The sequence below is a fragment of the Amphibalanus amphitrite genome, unplaced genomic scaffold (assembly GCF_019059575.1).
Source record: "Amphibalanus amphitrite isolate SeventyFive unplaced genomic scaffold, NRLGWU_Aamphi_draft 000873F_arrow, whole genome shotgun sequence".
NCBI classification, from domain to species: Eukaryota; Metazoa; Arthropoda; class Thecostraca; order Balanomorpha; family Balanidae; genus Amphibalanus; species Amphibalanus amphitrite.
Window position 1 is genome coordinate 166,090 of NW_024882367.1, and position 11,606 is coordinate 177,695.

Consider the following 11,606-nt stretch of genomic DNA (forward strand, 5'->3'; position numbering starts at 1 on the left):
TGCCACAGTACCGGCCGCCATTCACAGGCATCGCGACGGCTAGACTTCTCTGCTGCATCGAATTAGCTGAAGGCATGGATATCGGAAGCTGATCGTCCTGAAAGATGCGATGTGCCCTGCTTATGCTTTGGATACTGAAGCAGACGTTATGAGTTGGTGCCATGAGTGTTTTCTGGCTATGGGGTCAATAACCAATTACATAAAGCTTTAGGATAACTGTCTTGTCAGACAATCCGTTTGTCATCATTCTAGTCGCAGTTACACGGGACATATCTGCCCACGGCGATAAATGATCCCGGGAGCATCTAGTGCCGGGTGTGGTGCATACCGTATGACCCCCGCTGCATCTCCTCAGGACACCTGCAGTGGTATACCTACAGGTGGTGAGTGCTGGGACCAAAATCTCGGTGCGGCCGACCGTTCGCACTGACGACAGGTGGTGGCCCCATGGTGACGGAAAGGCGTCACTTCCTGTCGACCGTGTGGAGTCCAACGGGAACTAAACACGCCGAAAAGGGGACAGTACAGGACAACATGCATCAATTTTATCGGCATTTAAAATCGTGGAGGATATGACAGCAATCGCCGGCTATACTAGACGCCTGTTATTATTTGGACATTCGGCGACCAAGGATGTCTCGAACTGCCCAATATTGGCCCTTGGGTCGTTATTTTCTACAAAGGGTTAAACGATTGGGAGTCTAATTAGCAAAGTAATCTTGATTGAGGGTGACAGGTAATGAATTCTGCGCCAGAGCTCGGTGTATGCAACCACCAGCGACTTACACCAGCTCAAGTCAGTCAGTCTGCTGGTGGGTGAAATGCTCCAGTATTCAGCTGTGGTTCGACCTCGCTGTCGACCCGACCCTAATCCAATACCAGGACATGCCCGTCTCGGTTATATCAAATATTGGAATTGGGCTCCGCATGTCAATTCAATACCATCTCGCCGCCACAGTCCAGCTCCGCTGTAGGAATATATGTGGGGCGGTGTATAACGTCCGGACGGGGCTGTCGCATGCATGACACGTACCTATGTCGACACATGGCATGTTCAGCTATCGTAATGCTGCTGATGCCGCCAAGTGGAGCTGGTTGTTGAACGACATAACCACATGGGCATTTTAATATAATAAAATGCAATATTTTAACTAGATTGAAAGCTATGCCAGCACTAGCAATTAGTGACACGGTCACCGTCTTTGCACAAATTTTATTGGAAACAACACATATGACTGAGTCCGTGTAGCTCCCTCTGAAAACAACATCCGTCTTTGCTTCCTTTGAGAGCTTCTCCGAGACCCGGAAGCTTGTCTGACTGGAGCAGGGCACAAAGACTGAGAAAGCACACCTGACTACCCGCCCGCCGTCGGACAGGGCCGGAGCAGCCGTCCCGTGCCGCCCAGACGGCGACTTGCCAACTATGACTGCGCTGCACCCCACGGCGGCGACATTCACGGAATGTGCTGCTCTCTCTCTGTCCACCACAAACGGCTACCCGCGTCCAGGATTGGAGGTGGAGCCAGGGGACTTCAGGAGAGCCAGGAGGCGTCCTTCTCAACCGTTGAGACCGTCAGACGTTCAAACCAGCGCTGTCTTTTGATATCGACATTCGATACAGCTTGTCTTCCGGTGTGTGTTCGTCTTTTGTTAGACAATCTAACCGTCTGTTGTCTCGTCTTCATCGTACAAATTTGCCCGTTCAGTTTAGTAGGCTCTGTCTGTCTGCTGCCGGTTCCATTCACCCAGACTGCTGACCCGTCTTTCCCAGTCCGCAGTCGCCAGTCTGCAGTCTGTCTGTTGACGTATCTGAGCCGCCAGTCAGTAGTCCCCCGCCAGCGCTGACTGATCTGTCTGTCAGTAAATCACGCCACTCAGTAGCGCCATCGGATCCCCCGCAGGCGCAACACGAAACTCCAATAGGTCGCCGTCGGGTCGGGTAGCGGTTCGCAGAGTTTGCAGCAGCCTCCCCTCCCCTCCCCTCTCCTCTCCTCCCTCCCCTCCCCTCCCCTCCCCTCCCCTCCCCTCCCCTCCCCTCCCCTCCCCTCCCCTCCCCTCCCCTCCCCTCCCCTCCCCTCCCCTCCCCTCCCCTCCCCTCCCCTCCCCTCCCCTGGGAGGTGAGAGCTGAGCGCATTGCTTTGTCGCCACCGACGACACGAGAGTTGGGACAGACACATTCCGGCCCAGGTCTGTAGCGTACGGCCTATCATAAAGTGAGCAGCGTATTGTTGACTGTCGGCGGTTGACTGTAGGTAAACGGGCCGCTTACTACGGCTGCAGACATCCATTCTCACCGTTTGGTGAAGACAACCAAAGGATGATTTATCAGTCCTTGCTACAAGTGGTTCGCTGGTCGACATACATAGCTGATGAAAGCTATATCTTCCGCCCTCACTTATCGTCTTTGCCCGAGAGAGTTCATAGCAGGCTTCTCAATTACTTGACAACAACTGAGTGGAGACTTCTCAGACAGTCGATGACATAACTAACGGATTACCTGACCTGATCATGACAACTGACGAGCAACATCTCACGGCTGCGACAACTGTCCTATGATCATTGGCCGTTTTAAGGATCATAAGCGGCGCGGCGGCGTAGGGCACTCCCTCTCATAATAGACTTACGGATTATCGTAATCGTTCGCTACTGGGAGCCGCCTGATCCAGATATCTGTGGGCTTATCGCGGCAGATGACCCCGTTCCCATCCCCTGCCTCACCCCACCACGGCCATAACCTTTCACCCGTATATAATCAGCGCGGGACGTGCTATGGTCGACGGAACACGTTAGGTTTACGTGTCCCACAGATTGATGCAGCGAGAGGGCTGTACCGTCAACCAATGGGGTGCGGACAGTTTATGGGGCTACTATAGACCCCATAACGCCGGTGCTTCACACTGTTTGATCAGACCAACAGAGATTTCAAGAGGTCTTAATCTATGTAACGTGAATGGTTGAGTCACCACCATATTGCTTTATAGCCTTGAGCATACCTTTGAGCATGTGTAAAGTAGAGGTTCTGTAAAGAAGTGAGTGACCACAAATTCGATAGAATACGCATGTGTTAATTATTTGTGGCCGGTGTCCAGCAATTATTGCTTAGTATTGAAAAGTTTGAAGATGTACCTAACAGCAACATTTATCACAATGCTGATGGTGAATCAGCGTGGATCGCTACGGACTAACAATCAATATCAAAATAAAACGTTACTTATTTTGAAGTCGTTGCATAGATGCCTGACTTCTGAAGATCACGATCTTAACCTGAATGCTATCCACCACTCGCCGCCGGCCGCAATCACAATTTACGTCAGTCAACTCACAACCTAAGTCACCACCATCCGCCATCGTATTCACCACGATTCACCGCCAGTCCGCGGTGACCGCAGCTGACCAAGTTGGTGTTGTTGGCCTTTTTTGCCAGCGGGACGTGACTGCTCCAGGGCTCACGTCTGGAGTGTGGTCACTCCAGTGGGGGAACGTGCAAGCCACAACCACCTCCATATCGCTGAACGGTCACCTCCCGGGTCTAGTTACAGTGGCCTGAGAACAACAAACGGACCTGACACGGACACGGAACGGACAAGGAACATAGACGGAACGGAAACGAAACGAAAGCGAAACGGAAACGGACATGGAACGGTCACGGAACGGACACGGAACAGAAACAAACGTAACGGAAGCGAAACGGAGAGAAAACGGAAACGAAACGGAAACAAAACGAAAGCGAAACGGAAACAAAACAAAAGCGAAACCGAAACCGATACAGAACGGACACGGAACGGACACGGAACAGACACGAAACGGCCGCTGCCAGAATAAGAAACGGACACGAGCTCCGATATTTCCTCGCTCGCCCCTCATATCTTACAACTGCCATTGCAGCACATGACAGGTGCCGTTTCATTTCGCGACGTCCCTTTCCTCGGCTGACCTAGCACCCTAGCCTCTCTTTACGTCCCCAGCTCCCTCGCTGTGTTTCACTCCACCCGCAGGACGCCCTCCTCTCTCCCCTCCCCGGCTCTGTCACGCGTGACATGTCCCGTGTCCCGCCGAGGTCATCTGGGGGCGGACAGTTGCAAAACAAACACTGTCCGCCGGCGGACGCACAGTGCCGGCATTCAATCACAGCTGTGCACCCTAAAACGGGCGGCGGGACGCACCGGAAGTCCGACACGCGTGGCGCCGGTGACAGACGGCAGTTGACACTGACACTGACAGCAGTGAGTGACAGTGATGGTGACAGTGGCATCAATTGCGTCAGCTACAGTAACAAACAGAAGCAGCGACAGTACGGGCAACACAAATGTAGAAGCAGCGACAGAAGTAGCAGACAAGACAGGCAGAAACAGCACCAGTCGCAGAGATGTAAATTAATCACTTATCGCCATCCAACCAATTCTTATTGTGGCAACATATAATTGTCGGTTACATTCTGAGTCCATTAGACCCATGCAGTTTGATCCCACGTGCTTCGTTACGTGGCCCGTGACACCAGGCTATCACGGTCATCTCTGCACTGTCGTGACACTGTGATGGTCCCGATGTCACGTGGCTGGTGTGACGGGTTGCGTCACGCTCTCCTACCCCACGGAAGGGGATGGGCACCTGCAGTCTGCAGGATCTGAATGGCACGGGACCGGTGGAATGCCGAAACCTGTAGCCCGGAGCTGCACTTATTTATGAAAGCGCTCGGTGGCTGGTAGTGAACGCGTCAGTAGCGATACGATTAATATGTTATAATGCCCGCATTGGTTCAATGACCGAAATTTTCTTTCCAATAACAGTGGCAATCTCGCCAAAAACGTCCAAACTCCGATAAATATAAAAATATGAACTATAAACGGTAACATTATCCTACCATCAATGCATTTTCCGGCCAACTAATTCGCAACGTACGAGTAGGTAGGTATATCCACCAGATACCATGAAGGCCTAATTTCGGTTTAACCAGCTCCTGAAGCCTTGCACGTTTCTCATCACCGACCAGAAATCTCGACTGGCCGCGTAGGTATACTGCGGTGCAAAGTGGCTATAACCGCTGCCGCACGGCCCTCTGGCAAGCGTGATAACTCATTAATTCTGCAGACGAGTTTCATGAGGGAGGACGAAGCTTAGGTCCAGTGAGGCAGGATATGTCTTCACTGAACAAGCTCAAATTCCCACACCCAGAGTTGCGAGCAAGGAAGTCAGTTGACTGACCTGCCTCGACTTGATCCGACCCAACTTGACAGTGCAATCTGACCCGGCAAATTTGACAGGACCAGACTCGATCTGGGGAAGCTGCTGGGAACGAAGATCGCCTCAGATTCAAAGTTCAGCATTCGAATCCACAGTATCGATGCGATGGTGGAGAGAAGAAGCGTGTTCAGGAGAGAAGCAATGGAGAGACGTGACTGGGAGCCGAGGAGACGAGCTCCGGAGAGACGGGGAGACGGGTTCCGGGGAGACACGCCACGCTCGGCCGATGGGGAGCACGCGTGACTCTCAGAAAATGACACGTCGACCTGTCACGCACTAGGGACTGCCGCCCGGGAAATATACGCCGGGTCAGAGACGGGTTCAGTGATGGGAGACAATCCAGTATGGTGACGTGATAGGTGACAGAGACTGGAATGATGTCTCGTAAGCTGAGAGGCGAGATCGCTTACTGGACCAGGCTTTTCATTTTGAAGAAATCCGAGGTGACGAAAAAGGTACCGGTGTTTGGCCATGGCAGGTGATACCCAATCTGGCATCACAGCGTCAGTGCTAAGTAATAAGTTCGTCATCTCCGCTATGGTACAGGCGAGACCAATTGGCACGCCCCTTCACCCGACAATTGTCTCGTCGAGTCGTCTCCCGTTTTCTCGTCATGTCCCCCCGTCGCGTCCTGTCAACTCCAGTACTGTTCCCTCTCACTCCCACCCCATCCCTCCCGTCCCATCACAACTCATCCTATCCCATCCCATCCCATTCCATCCCATTCCATCCCATTCCATCCCATTCCATCCCATTCCATCCTATTCCGTCCCATCAGTGCGGTACTCACCGATGTTGACGATCTTGATGTGCTCGTCCCTCTCCAGGAATCGCAACGCCACAGACACATTCTCCAGTTTCTGCGAGCGGAACGTGGGCTGCCGGCTGTGGCGCGGCATCCGCTTCCCGCTGAGCTCCTCGATCAGCGCGATCAGGTTGAGTCCATCCTGCAGGTCCGTCTCCAGCGAGTTGATCCGACGGTGGCGCGGCTTCAGGTGCTCGTTGGCCCAGCGGGTGAAGGTGTTCTGCTGAATGCGCTTCCACTGGGCATCGTCAGCGAGATCACGCTCCTCGGCCAGCATGGCGTCCTCGTGCGGCGGTCCCGCTGACCGCGGCGCGCTGCCACTGGCAGCCGCCGGCGGCGACGGTACCGCCGAGCCCATGGCGGCTACTAGCGCCACCTGGTGGCAGCAAGCTGGAACTAGCGCCGTCCCCTGCAACGCGGCGAAACGAGGCATGTAAACGGGCAGTTCATTAGACGGTCATCGCACCTTGGCGTGAGATGGCCGGTGCAGTGAAATAAATACCATGAAAGTCACCACAGTCGTGACATAATTAAGTTCAAGACGAAAGAAAAATAAATTATTAAAGCTCCTGCTGCCTTTACTTGACACGCGATTATGTGATGGAAAAAAAACACAAAAAATCGAAAGTCAAGTCTCTTCATAAAATGTGTACATTTAGAACTTAAAGGAACCCTAGAAACAACCATGCACTTGCTGTAGAACAAGATTGAAAGGGGACTTTAATTGTCTATTTCGGCCAAAAAGTCCTAAACAGCCGTTTTCGCGACGGCCATCTGGTACACATTTGACGCAGGTTAGCTGCAGATTTGCTGCAGATCTGGACAAACTAGGTTCAGTGGATTTCTTAAAAGTTATCAGTTTGGGCTGCACAAATGCTTCTACACCTCATTTTTCAAATTATCAGGCATTATTTTCAAAGTAAACTAAAATGAATTCATGGTACGAGATTATTTATTGTAAAAGAGATTTGGTGCAGATTTGGTCATATTAGGTGTAGGTATTCGCCAGATAGCCCGTCGTGAAAACGGCTAACATAGGTAAACAAATTGAATAAATAAAAATTGCACTGAGACACGGACCCAGATGCATCAATAGGTAATAGGTATAATGAAAAGGGGCGCCATCCCCACTAGCCACAAGGGGAGCGGAGAGGGGCAGATAAGCCGCCGCAGGACTTCCCCTGCGTACGCTAAACGGACATCGCTGACACCGGCTGGGGGGGGGGGGGGTGGAGCGGTGGCAATGTATCCATGTCAGCGTAGCACGTGCTCGCTCGAACACGTGCAGAAATCAAACGTGCTCACATTATGCTAACTACCATGTGTCCACAGAGGCGGGATGGATTAGGCGTGGTGCACGTCGGATGCTGGTGCTCTATTGGTAAACAAACGTTCGTTACACGTAAGGCCAAGGCCCTGTGGCAAGACAATAGAGGCCAGTCACAGGGACACCTTTGAAGCTACGGAGAGAGAGGGGAAGTGACCCTCACCCGCCCATATCCATCTCATTCTTCGTAAATTCCCCGACGTTATGAACATAGTTGCTTGGAATTCATCCGTTGTTATTCATCGTTTCACAGCCTCTGGTTTTAAACCAGTGCTCTAAACCGCGCCGCAGTAATGTGCATGGAAAACAGACTGTTTCAATAAGCGACCCATTCATCACGTCCATACACCTACCTACCTGTCTCAGAAGACCAGCAACATCTTCATTCGGTCGTCCGTGGCGGGGGAAATCCTATTATTCACAGCTCCTTCGCTGGAAACACTGCTGTCTTAAAATTCACGACTCCTCACAGCCTCACACAGCACCCACAGCTCAATGGTTAGCTATCTAGCCGTCTCTAGACCTCATGACTCAGCGAAACTCCCGGCTGGGTGCGCTGGCTCGCCAATCGTCTCCAAACTCTACTCACTGACGTTCACAGCTCCCGGGCTGGTTCTCTTTCAGCCTCCTCCCGACAACTGTACGATCACTGGCTCGGGATCACTCCCATCCTCTCCCACCGAGTGTGACAGCGGCTGGTCTCCGCGCCTCCACCTGACCCGGTCAACAGACAACACACCCCTCCGTGCCGGGCCCGACCCGCACCTGGCCCGTACTGGCCCACTCGGAGCAGCGACGGCGCCGACGGCCGCCGGCGGCCGAACGTCGGCCCACTGTCGGCCGGCGCCCGTACTAATTATAGCGTCCGACGGGGATACAGACCTCACCCTCCCCCCCCCCCCCCCCGGCGGTACCGCCCCGCCCCTAACCCACGAGAACCGCAGGCCACCGCGGAGAGATACACAGTCGAGTCGTGACTTTGTAATGGAATGATGAGGGTTAGGACGGAAAGCGGTGAACGCGACTCGCCGCGGGTTAACGAGGTGTTATCCTGCTAAGGAGATACGGCTAATGGAAAACAAGCGGCATGACAGCTGTAGAAGTAAGGTGCACATAATTTCTGGACACTCTGCGCCAGTAGCATACTAAGAGCAGTATGCCGGCTAAGGAGGATGCCTTAACTAAGTGGTCAGCGACCTTGTGCGAGACAGTCGTGCCTGACGACAGAGCTGTCATAAAGGGGCCGGTCTGCGCCCCGCCCCGCCCCTCTGCAGGCTCACTGTCAACAGAATCAGTCGGACGTCTCTGACTCTCCCCATCTCTATTCTCTCCTCACGGGTGCCGGTGCTTCCGAACAACTGAACATTGTGCTGCCGTATCATCCCATACAATGCCATGGCATCCCATTTGAGAATTACATTGCCCGCTCGAAGCAATCTTTCAAGTCTGTGATGTATATCTTTATTTCTCGGTTCCGTCTTTCATAACCTGTTCTATCCCAGCACCGTGCCTGCATCTGTTTGACCTAGCTGTATCTCACCCTGTTTCCGTCCACCCCACCCCTCCCCTCGTACCCCTTCGTCAACCGAGCGCGATATCACAATCAACCCCCCTCCCCGCATCCCTGACCCCTACCGTCGAGGAGCTGCGGCACGCAAAGCACGCTCAGTGGCGTCCGTCAGGGCACGCCACGCCATTCATAATGCACTCGGCTAACCTCGCCGCACCACAACCGAACCGTTCTCGGGAACAACTAGCTCAAAGTGGTTGGAGACGGTGTTTAGTCGTAGAAATACACGCAATATTCGTACCTGGCCAGATATGAAGAGTAAGACACGTAGGTATCTACTTATATTGGTTTCACTTATGTATTTCTTACCTATGCCATTGGACGGCAGCTTCCGTTACATATTGTCGAGAAGCTACATGATGCATTGATTGCCAGATATAGATGGATATTCGTGTGCCAGCTCGAACAGTTTTTTTTATTCCGGTCATCATCAGCCTACATTCACATAATAAATACAACTCCTGTCCTCCTCGCCATTGTGTACAATGTACCAGTTTACTAATTATTTACTTCCGGCGTGCGGTCAGTTGCTCTTTTCGGCCAGCATGTAGCCGCAGAAGAAGCGGAGTTTCTTGTCGCACGGCACGGGGCGCCAGCTCTTCCTGCGCGTCGAGAAGGCGGCGCAGAGCTGCGGCTCATCCCCCACTGCCTGTGCCGCCGCTTCTGCCGCCGTTTCTTCATCGACCTCGGGTCCGGTACCCTCCTCCCAGACCTGGAACTCCAGCGGGCTGCCGTCGGCCCAGCCCCAGAACGCCTCGCCTGCCTCGATCTCGCCGCTCAGACCGATCCAGACCTGGTCCTGGCCCGCTCGCTTGGCTCGCAGCAGCAGCTGGGACATCTGGCGGCAGATCGGAGAACTAGGTTACGATTGTGCGACAGCCGACAGCGTATACCGCAGATCAACTTTGTAACAGCAATGCAACAGGTGAACTTTCACTGGAGATAAGGGAATGCATAAAATGTTTCCATTAATAACAGTTTATCAATGATTCATCTAGAATACCCCGAAATTCCTGGATTTATGCAAACAAAAAGAAAAAAACACGGAGACCAAAATATCATGCATCGTAGCCATCGAAGCCCCTCTATCAAGGTATGAAGCAAACAAAATACATGAGAATAGTCATGGTCTCCCGTCTTTTCCTCTGTCTCTCATTCGTTACCTGGAAGACGTCTGTGACGGAGGCCAGCGCGGCGCCGGCCTGGGCGTCCTCGCAGTGGCGCTGCGCCGCCTCCCAGCCGAGCACGGCCGGCACGTACATCAGACACTGGTGGCCGTCGTGCCGCCAGCCGCTCGGGCAGCTGTCGCGCCGCACCTCCGCCTCAGTCTCCAGCTCGTAGGTCTGCAGCGGCCAGCCGCTCACGGCTGCCGCCGCGCCGTCGACCGGCCAGAGAGCAGCGGCCGCCGATAGCAGCGCCACCACGGCAGGCAGACGGCTGCTCACACTGACACCTGGCGGTAAAAAGGGAGAAGTTTCAGTTCATGGACAGAACGAGTTTAAAGAGAGGTGGCGTGTTAGCTGTCCGTTCTCTCTTTCTGAAGGACATCACAATTCACAATTACGATTTACGACTGTGCTACATGTTTGTAAACTTATAAACGAAGAAAAGTAGTGCATTTGACAGGCAGCCCACATTCATGGCCAACAAGACATGGAAACTTGGAATATAAACGGACAGACCTCGACGCAAAACCCGCAGGGATACCGGGTGACCAAGAATTGCAAATTGCACAGCTTCCACCGTTCCGTGATTCTATCCTCAGGATACTGAAATCCTTCTCCTCCACGCCGCAACCCCCCTCCGGGCTGGACAGGCAACTTTATCTCATGCGGGCTGCTCCCTTGGAGCGGCACCGCTGCTCCCGAGGGAGCGCACCCCGTAGCCGGGTGCAGTGAGTGCCTTGGGGCTGGGTGGCCTGTCCTCTGGACGGGCTCAGCCCCGGCGACTCACTAGGGTGCCTGCCCAGACCAATGTCTCCCCCTAATTCCTATCATCCTTCCGGCTCTGCAATGGTCTTGTCGACCGAAAGGGCCTAACCCAACAAAACAAACAAACAAAAAATGCACAGCTTCGCAGAAAATGTGAGCCCAACATATCTTAAGCTTGCAAGCCATTAAGCTGCTCCATTCGCTAATTTCCGTATTAGGACTTGTCAACGACTCTGTTACGACTAGCGACTGAAAGGATTGCGGAGTCTGTCTTTACAACGGCTACTGAAAGCTGTCAATGGGCAATACTCAGCCCGAGGCCCGAGCATCTCACCTGAGACGAGTTCCATGTTCGTGACGCGCGCTGTGGCTGAGGTACCGTGCTGCCCTGCTGAGGTTTCCACCGCGAGTGACAGTACCTCTGTGGCGTCCCGGTCCCGTCACAGGGACCGCCGGGACCGGTGGGAACTGAACACCTGACGACCCAGCGCCCGGAGGTCTCCCGGCCCCGCCTGATCCGGTCCGGCCTGGCACGGTTTGGCCTGACATGGTCCGATCAAACCCTGTGTGAACTGAGGATGGGGAGCTGAAACATCCGACTGGCAACCATATTTTATTCGCGCGCGCGCGCCGCTCTCTCTCTCTCTCTCTCTCTCTCTCTCTCTCTCTCTCTCTCTCTCTCTCTCTCTCTCTCTCTCTCTCTCTCTCTCTCTCTCTCTCTCTCTCTCTCTC

At 53.5% G+C, this 11,606-nt stretch overlaps 2 protein-coding genes across 3 annotated transcripts in view; both read right to left on the bottom strand.

The window, feature by feature from the left end:
- The window catches only part of LOC122367488 (filamin-A-like), a 58,628-nt gene extending 52,202 nt beyond the window's left edge, over positions 1–6,426 (bottom strand). For both annotated transcript variants that reach the window (XM_043340599.1, XM_043340597.1), the window contains exon 1: positions 6,032–6,426. In XM_043340599.1, coding sequence (XP_043196534.1) covers positions 6,032–6,404 — 373 coding nt within the window. In that variant the 5' untranslated portion in view covers positions 6,405–6,426. The remainder of the gene's footprint in view (positions 1–6,031) is intronic.
- Positions 6,427–9,218: 2,792 nt separating this feature from the next.
- LOC122367492 (snaclec 3-like) lies at positions 9,219–11,271 on the bottom strand. Its single transcript, XM_043340602.1, has 3 exons — positions 11,209–11,271; positions 10,107–10,396; positions 9,219–9,781 (listed from the first exon to the last, which is right to left on the bottom strand). Exons 1-3 carry the CDS (start codon positions 11,222–11,224, stop codon positions 9,467–9,469), a joined length of 621 nt encoding a protein of 206 aa, XP_043196537.1. The 5' UTR covers positions 11,225–11,271; the 3' UTR covers positions 9,219–9,466.
- Between the last annotated feature and the right edge of the window lie 335 nt (positions 11,272–11,606).

Excerpts from the sequence above, each read along its gene's own strand:
- LOC122367492 (XM_043340602.1), bottom strand. Across the intron at positions 9,782-10,106 it reads CCGTCACAGACGTCTTCCAG|ATGTCCCAGCTGCTGCTGCG; the intron begins GTAACGAATGAG and ends ATCTGCCGCCAG.